The sequence below is a fragment of the Cnephaeus nilssonii genome, assembly GCF_951640355.1.
Source record: "Cnephaeus nilssonii genome assembly, chromosome: 10".
Classification (NCBI taxonomy): domain Eukaryota; kingdom Metazoa; phylum Chordata; class Mammalia; order Chiroptera; family Vespertilionidae; genus Cnephaeus; species Cnephaeus nilssonii.
The window spans coordinates 69,469,862-69,487,783 of NC_137081.1; the positions used below are offsets into that span (position 1 = coordinate 69,469,862).

At 35.3% G+C, this 17,922-nt stretch overlaps 1 protein-coding gene across 1 annotated transcript in view; it reads right to left on the minus strand.

Moving 5' to 3' along the window:
* KYNU (kynureninase) overlaps nucleotides 1-17,922 on the minus strand; it is a 113,130-nt gene that overhangs the window by 4,715 nt on the left and 90,493 nt on the right. The window contains exons 11-12 of the mRNA XM_079781812.1: nucleotides 8,518-8,570; nucleotides 6,640-6,725 (exon numbers count right to left, since the gene is read on the minus strand). Of these exons, the coding sequence (XP_079637938.1) occupies nucleotides 6,640-6,725; nucleotides 8,518-8,570 (139 nt within the window). The remainder of the gene's footprint in view (nucleotides 1-6,639; nucleotides 6,726-8,517; nucleotides 8,571-17,922) is intronic.

The following is a 17,922-nucleotide window of genomic DNA, read 5'->3' on the forward strand; positions in this document are numbered from 1 at the left end:
AGATCAGCGGCAAGGGGAAGCCGACATCTTTGTTTCAGAAGGAATCTGAGGTCCCAGTGCAAAGGAGACAGCCATCCCCCGCCTTATTCATGGCTTTGCTTCCCACAGTTTCAGTTGCCCATGGTTTCAGTTGCCCCCCTCAACCAAAGTCTAAAAATTAGATTAAAAGTTCCAGAAATAAAAGATTCATAAGTTTTAAATTATGCACCACTCTGAGTAGCCTGATGAAAATCTGTTGCATTTCTGCTCCATGTCTCCCAGGCTGTGAATGTCCCTTTGTCCAGTGTCTCCACGCTGTGTGCCCTCCCACTTAGTCGCCAGCGTGGTTATCAGATCAACTGGCATGGCATGGCAGTGCTTCTACTCAAGCAAGTCTTACTTACTTCATAATGGCCCCAAAGTGCAAGCGTAGTGATGCTGGCAATTTGGACATGCCAATGAGAAGCTGTAAAGTTTGTCCTTTAAGTGAAAAGGTGCAAGTTCTCTACTTAATAAATAAAGAAAGGAAAATCTTTGAGGAGGTTCCTAAGACCTATGGTAAGAGTGAGTCTTCTATCTGTGAAATTATGAAAAAAGGAAAAAATTATAAAGAAGGGTAAGTACAGTACAATGAAATATTTTGAGAGAGACCACATTTGCATAACTGTTATTACAGTATACATTGTTATAATTGTTCCATTTTATGATTAATTATTGCCATTAATCTCTCACTATGCCTAATTTATAAATTAAATATATATATACTAGTGGCCCGGTACATGAATTCATGCATGGGTGGGGTCCCTCGGCCTGGCCAGTGATCGGGACCATCTTGCCCAGTGCTGATCAGGGCCGATCAGGCTGGCTGGCCGGGGGGAGGGACTGCGGGAGGTTGGCCAGCCACAGGAGGTTGGCTGTGGGAGCGCATTGACCCCCGAGGGGGCAGTTCCTGCATTGAGCATCTGCCCCCTGGTGGTCAATATGCATCATAGCAACCGGTCATTTAGTTGTTTGGTCACTTAGGATTTTATATATATGTGTGTGTGTGTGTGTGTATATATATATATGTATATGTATATATATATATATATATATATATATATATATATGTATGTATGTATATATGTATATGTATATATGGAACATGATATATACTATGCTCCATACACTCTGTGGTTTCAGGCTTTCACTGTGGGTCTTAAAATGTACCCCTGTGAGTAAGGGTAAATGACTATATTCTTTAGGACTCAGGTAACCCCGGTTACATGGAGTCCGATAGGAGGCATTTCTTGTGTAAAACAAAATGTAACATGTCTGGCACAATGAGAACTCCATGAAGGAACATCTCCAAGTTGTGTTTTTTTTAAATATATTTCTATTGATTTCAGAAAGAGGAAGGAAGAACGAGAGAAAGATCAATGATGAGACAGAGAATCATTGACCAGCTGCCACCACTGGGGATTGTGCCGAAACCCTGGCATGTGCCCTGACCTGGAATTGAATCATGACCTCCTGGTTCATAGGTGGACACTCAACCACTGAGCCCAGTTCAAGAGTCAGCATTCTCACAGAGGCAAGGTGCAGCCCACCAGTGTTTTGATTCTCAGGTTTGGAATATAAAAACATGAGAATAATCTTTCTAAGCTACTCTTTGGATATTAATAATTATTTGAGGAAAATTTTATTAATAAAAAATTCTGGAAAATTTCCTGGTTCTGATATGGGCCCCATAAGATACAGATGGCGTCAATGTTAGAAGTAGTACTTTTAATGATATTTCATTTGTATTTGTAGGTTAGCAAGACTTTGGGGAATATTACTTAAGCTCATAGTTTTTTATAGGAGGCTTTTGTCTTGCAAATTTTTCTTAATAACTAGAAACGATTTTTTTTAACAAATATCTCAGTGTTAACATACTATTGCTCTTTGTTAACGATAAAATAACTTATATCTAAAACTGTTTTCCACCTTACCACCGCAGGTGCGTTCTGAGGCACTATAGAATTCTTTTCACAGAGTGTAAATGTCTCTGCTGAACCCTCACATCAAAATATTAAGAGGGGCTAATAGGATGAGTTAACAAGGAAAGGGGATAAAATATCCCCTTTCCTTCTTGGCTTCTGATCATTTCTGTGTTTTCAGTACAGAGGAAGAATATTTTTTTAATAGAAAAAAATGAAAAGTGTAATTTGAAAATGTTCAGCTTATAACAAAATTCTTGGCAGTTTCATCTACTTGGGCTTTTTTTTTTTTTTTCCTGAGTAAAATGAATGCAAATTTAGATAAGTTTAAATAGGAAAAATAAGCATAAGCATGATGTTTTCAATTGTCATGTTTTTTTTTCTTAAATTCTTAAAAATGGCTCTCTGATAACTTTTTGAGGAAATACAAAGTAAACTTCTTCTGACTTGCCATGTATTTTATTTAAGTGCTCTAATTTTTATTTTGAAGCTATTTATTTCATTTTAAATTTATGTACTGAAAGGGTCTAAATTTTTTTATACCTTGCTACATACAAATATGACCTTTCAAATTACAATATGAATATTATGTCAGTTCAAGTTAGTAATTGAAAATTGAGGAGACCTCAGAACTGCTCTGGTTGAAACATTTTTACTTAGAAATTGAGGTAAATCAATTAACGAGTAGTTGTCACTTGTGTAAGCCACATTTCGTGTTCCCACAAGGGGTGCAGTACTTGCCAACCAGTTCCTACTCTAGTGCTCTTTGCCTTGACCCACAATATTTTTAAAGTATCTGTAATAATAAAAGTGCAATATGTTAATTAGACAGGACAGCCGAATGAACTTCCAGATGTCATTCCAGATGTCCTTCCGGATGAAGCCGCGGTGGCAGGGGCCGGGCAGATGTGGTTAGGGGCGATCAGGCAGGCAGGCAAGTGGTTAAGGGCAATCAGGCAGGTAGGTGAGTGGTTAGGGGTGATCGGGCAGGCAGGAAAGCGAATGGTTAGGAGCCAGTGGTCCCGGACTGGGGGGTTGAGGCCTAAACTGGCAGTTATACATCCCCCAAGGGTTCCCGGATTGCGAGAGGGTGCAGGCCGGGCTGAGGAACACCTCCCCACCCTCGTGCACAATTTTCGTGCACCAGGCCTCTAGTTGTATAAATGATTAAGAAGCAACAATATAAAGAAAATGACAGTTTGAAACTGACTATAAGGTGCTATTTTAATAATATAATTAAATGTACATAATTATAAACAGTCATTTTAATCCTTTGCTTAAAATTCTTATTGTAACCCTGAGATCATGCTCATGTGCATTGCTTCTTAAATATATACTCTCTTCTGCAGTTGGCATTTGACTATGTGGAATATTTTTCAAAAGGGAAGTAGAGAAAACAAGCAAAGGTAGTTTGATTCAGGTATTTATTTATTTCATTTACTCAAACTTCAATTACCTATCTTCCATATGCAGTAACTTCTAAACAAATAAGTTAAGTGCCGACATGGTTAACTTACTGGTGCTTACTCACATGGCAAACTCAGAATCATCTAGAAAGGGGAACATTGTAACATTAGGTAGAGAATGGGAAACAATGAAATGTATTCGTTTGTAATTTCAGAATTTTGCAATTTATAATGTGGAGAAAGAGTTTCAAAAGAATACTTTCATCAACCTAAGGTTTGATTACCTACATATAATTTCCTTTAGGTCATTGCCTCAGCAGTGAATGACTTCAGCAAGGTACTTCTAAGAGGCTCCCGAGAAGTACTCAGGTGATAAGAAGCTCCAGAGAAGTGTATATCCCTCTTCTGGTGGCTCTTAGGTCCCTTTGCTGGGTTTAAACTTAGATGGTAAAGGAAGAGATAAATCAGTCTTCGGATTCCAGCTGAGAATAGTAGCTTGTCTGGGGGACTATAATACACTATGGTAGGAAAGTACTGGTAGGGAAAGTTCAGAATTGGACTCTCGTCCTGGCAGAGGGGTGAATACTGCAATAGCCCACCCACTGCAGAGAAAATACCGATGGAGAGTTTAAAGAAAATTTCTAGATTTGGCTGAGAAAGATAAGAAAAATATGAGGAAATAACTTTAAATACTAGTTGTTTTTTTTAAGGTATGCCTTGGTAGCTTTTTTAAGTAGTGTAATTCATCTTCTCCCTGATATAAACTGGCAAGTAAGCAAAACATTTTGTTTTGAAATGTTTAACAGAAGTTTTTCTCTGAATGACTTTTATAAAAACAATTAAAATATGATTATCTAATCTGCTAAGCCGATTCCCTCCAAAATTTATCACTAACAAAAATCTTGTTTACTGAGTTCATTTCAACCTAAAAAAAAAGCTGAAAAGTGAGAACAGCGCAAGTTCCATCTAGTGGTCAAACTGAGAACCTGCTCTTTAAATTAGGATGAAATGAAACTAGCTGATTACCAGGATTTAGTAGTGAAGTTGCATAAAAATAGAGGAACTTGACACTGCCTCCCAGTGGCCAAAATGAGAAACTGTGATAATTGTTCACCGATTCCTAGAATTTTAGGTTTAGAAGAGACTTTGGAAGTATTTCCAGTCAATCCACAACATGATTTCCTAAAATATCACAAACTATTTTATCTTCAGATGATTTAAAAGTTTTGAAAATAAAATTTTATTTGAATAGCTATTTGTTTAAAATCTCTATTAAAATGTATATGTATACTTAAAATATATTTTACTTAAATGTGTGTATGAATGTATATTTACATAATATATCTATTTATACTGCTATTGTGCATTATAAATTATTAAAACTATATTTACTTGAATAAATTTAGTCTCACTCTGAAATTAATTAATATTTGAATAATTAGTTGGAATATATAGATACGTAGAAATACATAAAATTATCTAGATATATTGAAATAGAAAGATAGATAGATATGCAGATCTAGGAAAACAAACTGATTCCTTGGATATTATTATTTAGGGTAAGACTAACTTTATTTTAAGTAAAAATATGAATGAATTTAAAGAAAAATATTTAGCCAGTAAGAGTAGAGACTATATACATGACTATAATGGCATAGATCCCCAGTTTTAACAAAATTTACCCTAACACATGAAATAACCTTACCCAATCTTTGTTTTACTCTGACTATTCATATATATATACACACACACACACACACACACTACTAGAGGCCCGGTGCATAAAATTCATGCAAGGGTGGGGGCCCTCAGCCCAGCCTGCACCCTCTCTCCAATCCGGGACCCCTCAGGGGATGTCCAACTGCCGGTTTAGGGCCAATCGGACATCCCTCTCACAAGCTGGGACCACTGTCTCCTAACTGCTCACCTGCCTGCCTGCCTGATTGCCCCTAGCTGCCCCCCCCCGCCAGCCTGATCACCCCTAACCACCTCTACCTGCAGATCTGATCGCCCTAACAGCCCCCCCCCCCCCCCCCCCCCGCCAGTCTGGTCACCCCATGCAGCCTGCTGTTCAGTCATTACTGTGATGGAGTCCTGGACAATTGCTATTTTTTATATATATATATATATATATATATATGTGTGTATATATATATATATATGTGTATATATATATATATATATATATATATATATATATATATACTAGTAGCCCATTGCACGAAATTTCATGCAAAAGACCTTCCTTCACCTGGCTGCTGGTGCCAGCACCAGTTTTCCTCTGGCCACCCGCTGATCGGAGCGCTGTTTCCTCTGGCCTCCAGCGCGATCGGCCAACCCGAGTTCCTCCAGTGCCGTTTCCTCTGGCCGCTAGCTCGATCAGAGTTCCTCCAGCGCCGTTTCCTCTGGCCACCCGCCAATCGGAGCACCTCCCGCCAGCGCGATCGGCCACCCAGAGTTCCTCCTAGAGTTCCTCCTCTGGGTGGCCGATCGCGCTGGCGGGAGGCGCTCTGATCGGCGGGTGGCCAGGGGAAAACTGCTGCTGGCGGAAAACTGGTGCCGGCAGCCACGCAGTCAGCCACCCGGAGTTCCGCCACCGGCGCCTTCCGCTGGACCCATGGGTCCTCCTGCAGCTCCAGCAGTTGGGGATGGCAGAAGGAATGGGGGGCGGGGACTCGTGAGTCAGCCCAATCGGCCACCCCGAGTCCCGCCCCCAGCCTCCCAACGGCCCAATCGTGGGCGTAGCGGAGTGATGGTAATTTGCATATTACCATTTTATTAGGTAAGATATATATATATATATATATATATATATATATATATATATACTCCCTCCTTAGTCTTCCTAAAACTTTGTCAGTTCATTGATTCACAGAACTAGAAAGAGTCCCCTGTAATCACAGCATTGTCTGGCACACAGCATTCTCTTAATAAATAAATGTTGAATGATTTAATTAATTGAGACTTAAATATTGCAATAGAAGGTTAAGTAACTCACTCAAGTTCACACAAATTGGAAGTGGAACTAAAAGTACTTTTCCCCAGGTGTGTTACATTTAACATCTACTAAGTGCCAAAAATGTGCCAATCATCCTGCTAGGGGCTTGAGACACACATAAGAGGTAATAATTCACATACAGATGCATCCTAAAGGTGAACACTACCCTTTGCACAATGTTTGTGCACAGTGCATGTTATAATCTTGTTGATTAGCAGAGAAAGTACTACAACATGTCACAATCAGGTAAAGAAAAAGGTAAGGATGTGGGAAGATTGGCACACAGATCACTTACCTCCAAACTAGCCTGTAAAGAACAGACCAACAATATGGGAGGATTTGAAATTCTAAATCCATTGGCTCCAGGAATTAACTGCAATTCTGAAAAATTCATATTATGTCATTTTAATAGAATGTATCTTAAAAATTATTCTTTATGGATTTTTTTTCAATGACAGAGTAGTAGAGAGAAAAAGAATTAAATATTTATATCCCTAAGATTTCTGAGATATTTTAAGAGAAAATCTGTGGTCCTAAAAAACTGGCACATTTTCCCTTTACCTATAATGTCTATCTCCCCTGCCTCCACCTTTTTAGGAAACTACCAAACACTAGAGCTCTTAGACACAAGATAAAAATAGTCTCTTCTAAAAGCTTTTCTGGACCCTGTCCTCTGCCATTCCCAAGCCTGTATTCCTTGTTCTGCTTCATGCTTTGTTCTTTCATTATGAAACCAAGTCAATGAGAGGAAGACATCAGGATTTAAATGACTTGTAATCATAATGCTGCCCAAAGGCAGACATATCAAATGAAATGGCCTATGAAAGTGACTTTTAGCACCAGGTCAAGTGGCTTTTCTTAGGGAAAAAGGGGAAGTTAAAAAAAATAATCTGCTTAAGTATGATATGTTTAAAAGGTGATATTATCCTAATCAGAATTAATTAGATGGAAAGTTAATCCAATAGAGTGAAAATTGCTAGCTACAGACCAAATTAAAACTAACACTGACGGAATAAAGTTTAGAATATTCTGGGTATTCCCAGACTCATCTAATCCAGGATTAGACAAGCTATGACCTGAGGGCCAAATGTGGCTCACCACTTGTCTTTATAAATAAAGTTTTATTGGAACACAGCTGCATCATTCATTTATGTATGTCTATGACTACTGTAGCATTACAATGGTAGAACTGAGTATTTGCCACAGTGACAGTATAAACCAAAAAGCTTAAAATAACTTCTGTTTTATCCTTCCCAGAAAAACTCTGCTGCCTGATTTAATCCACCTCCCTCATTTACAGATAAGAAGCCTAGCACAAAAAATGTAAGTAACTGGACTGATAACAGAGCTCATTATTTCAGCAGCCAGGATAAAATACAGTTTTCCTGATCCTTGAGCATCTTGGTTTCTGTAAATGTGAATTTGCTTAAAATACTATCTCAGGGTTGGACGTCACCTAAACGATCAAGTTTGTTTAAGTGGAACTCTCACAACATTTGCAAAGCTTTCTGTATTCCATGTGATTGAAGAATTGAGTCATTAAGGAAAAGAAACAGGGCAGTACACCCCTGTGCCTGGTGCACTCTCATTTCTACCTACTGAGGTTTAACTGCTGCTGTTCAGTAAGTGGCAAAACTACAAAAGGAGGAAAAGTTGGAAGAAGAGAAGATAAAAATGAAATAACACTGCTGTTTGCTATTTGGTTTAAATTTGTCTTTACCCTCAAACTAAATCCTGAAATAAATATTATTCACATTAAATATGTGAGAAGAAAAATTCCAAGATGACATAACTTGTGCAGCATCACAAAATTACTAAGCAGCAAAGTGGGATTGACACCGACGTCTCCCTGGGTCTGACTCCAAGCCAAAAATTCCTCTTGTCCTCACTGCCTGATGTTTCGGGTGCTCCATATTAATGAGATCGGATCCTTTATGCTAGATTTCACCTCCTCTTATCTCCCTACAAAGCTATAGACTCGACATCGTGCTGAAATCTGTAAACACTTAGTCTTACACTCTGGAAATGTCACTTCTTATTTTAAAAATTCTCAGTGGCATTTTCAAAGTGCACTCTCCAGGAGGCATGTATATTACATGTCATACAAAGACTGATGAAAATTAAAATAAAGTTAAAATAAAATGACTTATAAAGTAAAATGGAGTACACTTACTGTTATCCATTTTAAATCTGGTGCTGAGTTCATGACCAAACCATCCCACTAACCTAAAATATAAATAACAACATTAGATACTTTGGTCTACAAAAATAACCACAATTAATATAGAAATCTAGGGCCTGCATATTGAAACCATTTATGATACAAGTTATCAAATACTTGAATAGATAAATTCCATATGATGTCTTAAAGCCATTCATATTTATAACCATATCAAGACTAAGGATTAAATCAACTTTTCATATCACCAGTTATATTGTTTTTGTAAAGAGCTATATTTAATTACCTTTTTCATATTTAAAATAAAATTAAATGAACAAAAATGTTTAGCTTCTAAATTTTAAAACAAAGATAAAAGCTCAAAAAAGAAAAGCATTAAAACAATATATTTTACAATAAAACCCCTAAAGAGAAATGGTATAAAAAAGTATATAATAGTTGAAAATTTATGAATGATTTTCTAAAGAAATTGGTTACTTTCATATTTTCATTAAAATGTTAATTTTTGTTATAGGAAAATATACAGGAAAATTATATGAATGTGTAATAGATGGAAAAAATACAAAATAGTTTAAAGAAAAATATAAAATTTGAGGAAGAGTAATAAAATATTCCTGGTAGTAAGTTGTGTCTAAATAAATTTTTAACTTTAAAAAGGCTATAAAACAGTGAATAAGTAAAACAATAGAAACTTAATAAAATAATATTCCATAAAATGAAAAATTGCCAAGTAGAAATGCAGGAATAGGACTGATTATAGTTTGACAATAGGAGAGTAAAAAATGAGCTTGCAGAAATCAGAAAGAAATTAGAAAAAAAACACAAGAATTTGAAAGGAATGCAAGGATGTTAGGAAACTAGAATACATCAAGGGGCAGAGGATAGCTGTGAGAAAAAAAATAATAAAAAAAAGATTTAAAATAGTTTAGGGAGAAAATCCTATATAATAAAACCCTAATATGTAAATCGACTGAACTGCGATTTGCCAGCAGGCCAACATCCCTAAGCCGGGCAGGCGGACATTTCCCGAGGGGTCCCGGATTGTGAGAGGGCGCAAGCCGGGCTGAGGGACACCACTCCCCCAGTGCATGAATATCATGCGCCGGGCCTCTAGTAATGAATATAATATACAAAACAGTTCTGTCATCACCAGAGTGAACGTCCAAAGAAGAAAAGCAAACAAACAGAAAAACTTTTAAAAATGGTATAATTCTCCAGGCCAGGTGTGGCTCAGTGTTTGAGCCGCCAACCGTGAACCAGGAGGTAGCAGTTCAGAGCCTGATGAGCATGCTCGATCACCAGTAGGGGGCGTGCAGGAGGCAGCCGATCATTGATTCTCTCTCATTGATGTTTCTATCCCTCTCTCCGTCTCCCTTTCTCTCTCTGAAATCAATAAAAACATATTTAAAAGATGAAATAAAACCTGGAGTCATGTTTTAAAAGAATCCTCTTAAAAAAGTTATAATTCAAGACAATTTTGATGAAATCAAAACTGATTTAAATCTACATATTGAAATAAATACAAAATTGTCTGAAAGACTTGGGAGAATTAACCTAGAGTGGTTAATTTTATTTATAGTTTATTAAAGTTAATGGACTTTAAGGATGAAAAAATAAACAAACAGAACTGTGTTTGCAAATAAAAATGGTGAAGCTAGAATAAAGGAAAAAATATCAGCGTGGCTTCAAATTTATCTAATGCAATCATTTATTGACAGAGAATAATGTAGAAATACCTGTATGATACTCAAAGAAAGAGGAAGAAAACATAATGTACAAATATTAGGTTTGGATAAGGCAAACTGTATAAAGGTTATTGGTGTTGATCAAACAAGAGTTCAGCTAATGTTTTTTCATAAACTCTTCTTGAAAATCTGCCAAAGAGTGAACTTAAGTCACCTGAGATGACTAGGGAAATTATGACAAAAAGATGTTTGATGACTATTGAATGTATTTAATTATAGAACTAAGAATAAACAAATGTGGAGATAGCACATAAATAAAATGTTACATGATAATGTAAAAATAACTAACAAAGTAGGGGGAAGTAATTTCACTGCATAATCATCTATAATTTAAACTTGATAGATCAAGTAATAGAAGTACAATCAGATCTAAAAATACAAAGTAAACACCAAGAAAGTAAACATTGACTAAATCATGGGGTAATGAGAGAATAGGCGAGGAAGAGAAAACCTGCTAACTCTATTGTTGCTCATGAAAGGGAACTAATAGAAAAAGGTAAAATTTTAAATTAAAATCTTGAATATCAGAAAAACTAATTAAAACTAATAAATAAGCCTTGACCAGTGTTTCAGTGGTTAGAGCATAGGCCTGAGCATGGAAGGGTTGCAGGTTTCATTCCCAGTCAAGGGCGCATACCTGGGTTTCAGGCTCAATCCATGGCCTTAGATGGGTAGCATGCGGGAGGCAACCAATCTCTTTCTCTCTCTCTCTCTCCCCCCCTCTCTTTACCCCCCTTCTCTCTTCTCTCTCCCACACTTCCACTCTCTCTGAAAATCAATGGAAAATATATCCTTGGGTGAAGATTAACAACAATAACAAAAAATAATGAACAAAAATAGCAAAACAAACCTCATATTGAAAAACATTAAAAAGTTCTAGAAGCATAAAGTATATCATTAAATTAAGACCAGACAGCTGTCACTGCAAATGCCAATGAGTTTAATTAATGTATTAAAAAAACAAAGCTATCATATTGTACCAGAAATCAGAGACTGCTAAAATAAGTGATTCAGAAAGAAAAATGATAAAAGTGGGTTGGGGTAGGGGGTGGAGGATGGAGGTGGAAGAGGGCATAGAGGGAATAAATGATGATGGAAAATATCAAATTAAAAAGAAATATAAAAAAAACAAAACAAGCCGAAACCGGTTTGGCTCAGTGGATAGAGCATCGGCCTGCGGACTCAAGGGTCCCAGGTTCGATTCTGGTCAAGGGCATGTACCTTGGTTGCGGGCACATCCCCAGTAAGGGGTGTGCAAGAGGCAGCTGATCGATGTTTCTCTCTCATCGATGTTTCTAACTCTATCCCTCTCTCTTCCTCTCTGTAAAAAATCAATAAAATATATTAAAAAACAAAAAAAAAAAACAAAAGACTGAGCAAAAGTATAAATGGAAAATACAAAAGCAAATCAAATGTGGATGCAATATTTATACCACACAAGAAGGAATTCAGACCCAAAAAAGAATGAAATTATTTAAATAAGGACATTTTGTAATGCTAATTAAACAAATTCAAAATAAAGATAAAACAGTTATGAATTTCTAGTCATTACATAACAGGGCAGCAACATTCATAAATTAGACATTACAAAAGATATAAGAGTGATAGAAATATTCTGTGTTAGAAGCACTTTATTAACCTGAGTTTATGAAAGATCAAGTTGACAAAAATATCAATTAAGAAGGTAAATCAAAATGTTTAATGCTTTGCTCTGAAATAAAGATAGCTTTTTTAGAAGTGCTCATAAAATATTAATTAAAACTAAATACAAAAAACTTAACATTTCCAAAGTGGATAAATTGTTAAATATATTTTTATTACAATGCAATAAAACTAGTAATTAATAACAAATTCAGAAAACAAAAAGACTCAATTACCATTAAAATAAAATTTGTCTCAAGGTACTTTTAGAATCAAACTGAATGGGTAGAATTTTTTAAAAGATAACACTATAGAAAAATATATTTGGATATCACTAGAATAGGGCATAGAGAATAGTTAATAACTTCAGATTTCAGATTAAGAAATTTTAGTTAAACTGATCAATAATAAGATTAAAGAAGTTATAAAGAACATAAAAATAAATTGAAATAAAACAGTAGTGTGCAATTAATAAAGGTAAAAGCTGAAATTAATTATCAGAAAACAAAATAATAGTTACATTAATGCATAAGTAAAAATGTTTGTGATGGGGAGGGGATACCAATTAATTGAGAAAATACAAGACAGTATACATAAAAATGAAATATTATGGGGAAAGATAATCACAATAAAGGGAAAAGTAAGAACATCATAAAGGCTAGATTGCTGCAATCAATTACAAAACCTAGATAAAACGGAAGATATTCTAAGAGAACATTTATCCAAATTAATTCCAAAAAATAAATAAATAAATTTAAACCAAGAGATTTTAATAGAAGAAATGAAGAAACATCTGAAACACCTAAAATTTATGAAAGAATATGAACTGATAGGGAAAGTCTATGAACTCTTTTCAGAGTAGATAATTCCAATGTTATTTAAACTTTTCCAAAGCATAAAAACAAACAAACAAGTAAGTAGAGGGGATATAGGAGGGAGATATTTCCATTATTTTCAAAACCAATATATTAGTGTCATACTAGGTTTGAATTGCACAGATAAACAACAAGCCAATATGACTTAAGAATATTAATAAAAAAGCATAAAAAGAGATTCTAACAGCATATTAAACTATTAACGTGTTATGAAGAGTATATTTCATTTACAGAATACAAGAATGGCTCTACATTAGCAAATTTATTAATATACAATTAATTATAGTAATAAAGCTAAAAAGAAAATCACAGAATCATCTCTCTAGGATTACCTACAAAAACATTTTCAACAGTCTGCAACTATTCTGAATTAAAAGAAAATCTTAACAAAATAATTATAGGCAAACACTTATTGAAATGAAATATCTATGTCCTAAAAATCAAACTTGGACTTAATGGAGAAACACCAAAGGTGGTTTCAATAATATTAGATTTTGCAGTTATAAAAATTGAAAAAGAGAAGTAAATTACCACTACTTTCACATTACATAATTTAATATCTGATATAAGCAAAAAGATTAATTAGTAGCCTGGTAGAAAATATTAGAAATAAACATATGAAATTTAAAACTGCTCCAAATATATTACCAAGAAATGTTCCAGGTCTACATGAAAAACATTTTAAACACTCCTGAATCTGAATAACAAAAATACTTGAATGACATTCAAAATCAAGAAAAATGCCAATTCTCCTCAAATTGATGTATAAATTTAATACGATTCCCAACAAAAAAGTACATTTTTTAAATTTGGTGCTAGACAAGCTGATTCTAACATCATATGGAAATATATATATACTAAGATCCCTAAAAAATAAGAGCAATGAAATTGAATATTTCTGTAAAAATTACAATATCACATTTTCAGAATCAAAACATTGTGGCATGTGTTAACAAATCAATTAATATGTAATTGATTATATTAACAAAGCTAAAAAGAAAGACAAAGGATCACCTCAATAAACTAATGAATCATAAGAGAAAAATTTTACCAAGCAACAACCTACTTTAAAAAAAATCATTTGCAACTTATGTCACAAGAGGTTCATCTTCTCAGTATGAAAATATCTAAAGATCAATAATACTACTATTTGTAATACTTTAAACAATAAAAAACAAATAAATGAAATTAATTAATTAAAATAATAATGCAAAAATAGCCACCCAATAAAATGACCAAAAGATGTGACTAGATCATAAATAAAAGAAAAATTACTTTTAAAAATTAAAAAGTGATGTGAGAAAAATACAAATTAAAACTAGACAGATACCCCAGTTCACCTCTTAGATTGGCAAAAATTGAAAAGTTTGATTATGAACTCTCTTGGTATTAATGGGGATAAAGAGTAACTCACATATTACGGTGTGAGTATAATTCAGTGCACATCGCTGGAGAACAAATGAAAAATAGCTAAAAAGTTACAAATGCACATATATTTTGACCTAGCATGCTCACTTCCTGAAATTTACTCACCAGAATTTGTAAAAGCATGATGTGAATGATGTATCACTATGGTCATTGTATCCCTGTTGTTTTTTTATTGTTTTTATACTTGAAATCACTTTCTATTTTACATAATTGTATTTTTAAATTACAATTTACATTCAATATTATTTTGTATTAGTGTCAGGTGTGCATTGCTTTTAGTAAGAACCTGAGAATAAAAAGAACCTAAAATTCCTTCAATAGGAGGCTGATTTTATAAATTATGATAAATTATTTTAAATCTACATAATAAAATACCATTTGGTTGTTGAATTAAAAGTGAATGAGGAAAAGTTCTATGTTCTGAAAGGAAATGATTACAAGAAGCATGAAAACAAAAAAAAAATAAATATGTAGAATAAAATATATAATATCTATTATGCATATAAATAATTACCTGCTTATTTTCTTTTCTTCCTCAACTAGAATGTAAGCTCCTGAGGTCAGAGACTTGTCTCTGAGTGTTTTTGGAAGAGTGTTTGTAATGTGGGTGATGTGATATGTGATGAATAGTCAATCAGTGAAGAATTGATTAGAGCAACTGAACCAGGCAGGCTCTTTCGAGGGAGCCGAGGAGAAGGATGAGTATATTTTAGCAAATGAGAAAGGAAAGGGTGTTCCAAGTAGTCAAAGCAGCATATGCCAAGGCCCAAAGCTAAGAAAGGGCAAGGCTCTTTGGGAGCTAATGCCTTTCCCAAGGTGGACTACTCCATGTTGTATAATGGACAATTATGTCAACCATTTTAGATGAAGCCAATATGTATCGAAGAGGCATTATCTGAAATTTATTTAGCATTTTAAAACTTGTGTGTGTTTTTTAAATATATTTTATTGATTTTTTACAGAGAAGAAGGGAGAGGGATAGAGATTTAGAAACATTGATGAGAGAGAAACATCGATCAGCTGCCACCTGCACACCCGCTACTGGGGATGTGCCCGCAACCAAGGTACATGCCCTTGACCAGAATCGAACCTGGGACCCTTCAGTCCGCAGGCTGACACTCTATCCACTGAGCCAAACCGGTTAGGGCAAAACTTGTTTTTCTTTTTAAAATACCTCATCAAAACTGAAAATAAATTGTGAAAGCATAATTATCAAAGACATAATTTTTTTTAAGCCTCACCCAAGAATAATTTTTCCATTGATATTTTTCAGAAAGAGTGGAGGAGAGGGAGGAGGAGAAAAGAGAGAGAGAGAAACATCAGTGTGAGAGAGAGACATCTATTGGTTGCCTCCCACACACACCCCGCCTGGGGCTGGGGATTAAGCCCGCAACCAAGGTATGTGACCCTGACTGGTAATCAAACCCAGGTGTGACCCTTCAGTGCTCAGGCTGATGCTCTAACACCTGAGCAAAACCGGCCAAGGCAAAGATATAATTTTTTAATGGCTAGAATACAAGTCACAACTCTCTCAAGTCTAATGTGAATTCATATACCGTATTTTCTGGCATATAAGACGACTTTTTAACCCAGGAAAATCTTCTATACACCCAGTGGTCTTATACGCCGGAAAATACGGTAATATTTTTATCTCTGTGAATGGGGTAAACTGAAAGAAAAAACTTATGACACAAATTTTGTATGAGATGATGAAGTTTATCATAATGTAGATCTACTTTGAAAAACATTAAGAATTAGTTCAAAACAGTTATAACAAAATACCTGAAACTTTTCTGGTAGTGATTTATAAAAGCCATGTACACTAAAAAAAATTTTGAACTTATTATATTGTGTAGAAGAAAGAAAGAACTTACTTATTCTATTAGAAACTAGAGGCTTGGTGCATGAAATTTTGTGCAGGGGTAGAGTCCCTAGACCTGGCCGGTGATCAGGGCCAATTGAGGCCTTCCGGCTGCCGGCCAGGGCCTTCCTTCATTCTGCGCCACCCCCTGGTGGTCAGCGCATGTCATAGTGAGCAATTGAACTCCTGGTCTCCTGGGCAAACTCCCGTGGGAACAATTTGCATATTAGTCTTTTATATATATAGATAATCAGAACTTTTCTAAATTACATATTTACATATTGAAATATGTATCTATTAAAAAAAGAATTTGAATTATGGATGCGTACATTTCAACTGAAATAATCATTAACTTCATGAAGTTTTACATAATTATAATTAACATTAGAGGCCCAGTGCACAAAAATTCATGCACTCGGGAGAGTCCCTCAGCCCAGCCTGCATCCTCTCACAGTTTGGGACCCCTCGGGGGATGTCCGACTATGGCTTAGGTCGTTCCCTGCAGGGAGCGGGCCTAAGCCACAATCAGACATTCTTAATGTTGCAGAGGAGGCGGGAGAGGCTCCCGCCACTGCTGCTGCACTCACAGCCATCAGCCCAGTTTGTGGCTGAGTGGAGCTCACCCTGTGGGAGCGCACTGACCACCAGGGGGCAGCTCCTGCATTGAGCGTCTGCCCCTTGGTGATCAGTGTGCATCATAGCGACTGGTCATTCCCTGGTCGTTCCACCATTAGGGTCAATTTGCATATTACCCTTTTATTATATAAGAGGATAATACTTTATCTGTATAGATGTCCACTTTCACTTTAAAAAGACTCAGGGTAAGCTTTATTTTAAAAGTTAACTTGTCAAATATTTCAACAGAGTTAACTTTGAGTGCAAAGTATTTTTAGAATTGTTTGATGTTTAGATTGATAGCTATATGATGGCTTTTGAATAGTCTGTAGGAAAAAAGCATAGGAAATAGGATATATCTCAAAGTGGAGAAAATACGAAAGGCAATTCCTCAGTTCCAGCAAAAAAACATTTATTTGGCATTACTCTAAATTCCACTCAGGCCCCTGAGTTTATTTCAAAGAGCCCATCAGTGATTTTCACATTGTTTGAAGTTGACATTTTATCTAAACTATACTATTTACTTCTAGTAAATTGTAAATTTTCAATTCTATATGACTTACTCCTGTCCATCCCAAAAATCTTGCTTTGAGGGAAAATGTTTTGGGTGGTTTCATGTATATTCTCAAAAATCTATGATTATTTTTCAGTAATTCTACATATTGCCAGCTTCATCTCCATTAAAAAGGGAGGGAGGGAGAGAGAGAGAGAGAGAGAGAGAGAGAGAGAGAGAGAGAGAGAGAGAGAGAACCTACCGAGGGAACAAGAAGGAATATCCTTCACATAAGTAAATGAACACATATCTAACTTCACATTTAGCATATCCCTGTGCCTCCAGGGAACATGAGGAAGTTTAGAGGTGTTAAGAGGTTACTGTTTAGTCTTCATCCAGTCACCAGTCATGAAATATATAACATTTGAAAACTGATCAGATTTTCAGTTGTATTCATTGATACTGTGAATAATCATCAAATAGCAATTCTTTGTTTAGCTCCATGAGCATTTTGCATGATGTCCCTGATCTCCTATACTTCCAACACACATATAGACTATGTGGGCTAATCCTTCACCACCACCTCCCTTTTTCACTCTTATTTTTCTTTTTTGTGCTATACTATTTGACCCGAAGTGAATTCTTATTATTTAAAAAATTGTTTACTAAATTTCTAGATGTACATTTAATATTGAACTTCAGAATTATTGCCAAGTGATTGTTCCAGAATAAAGTATTAAA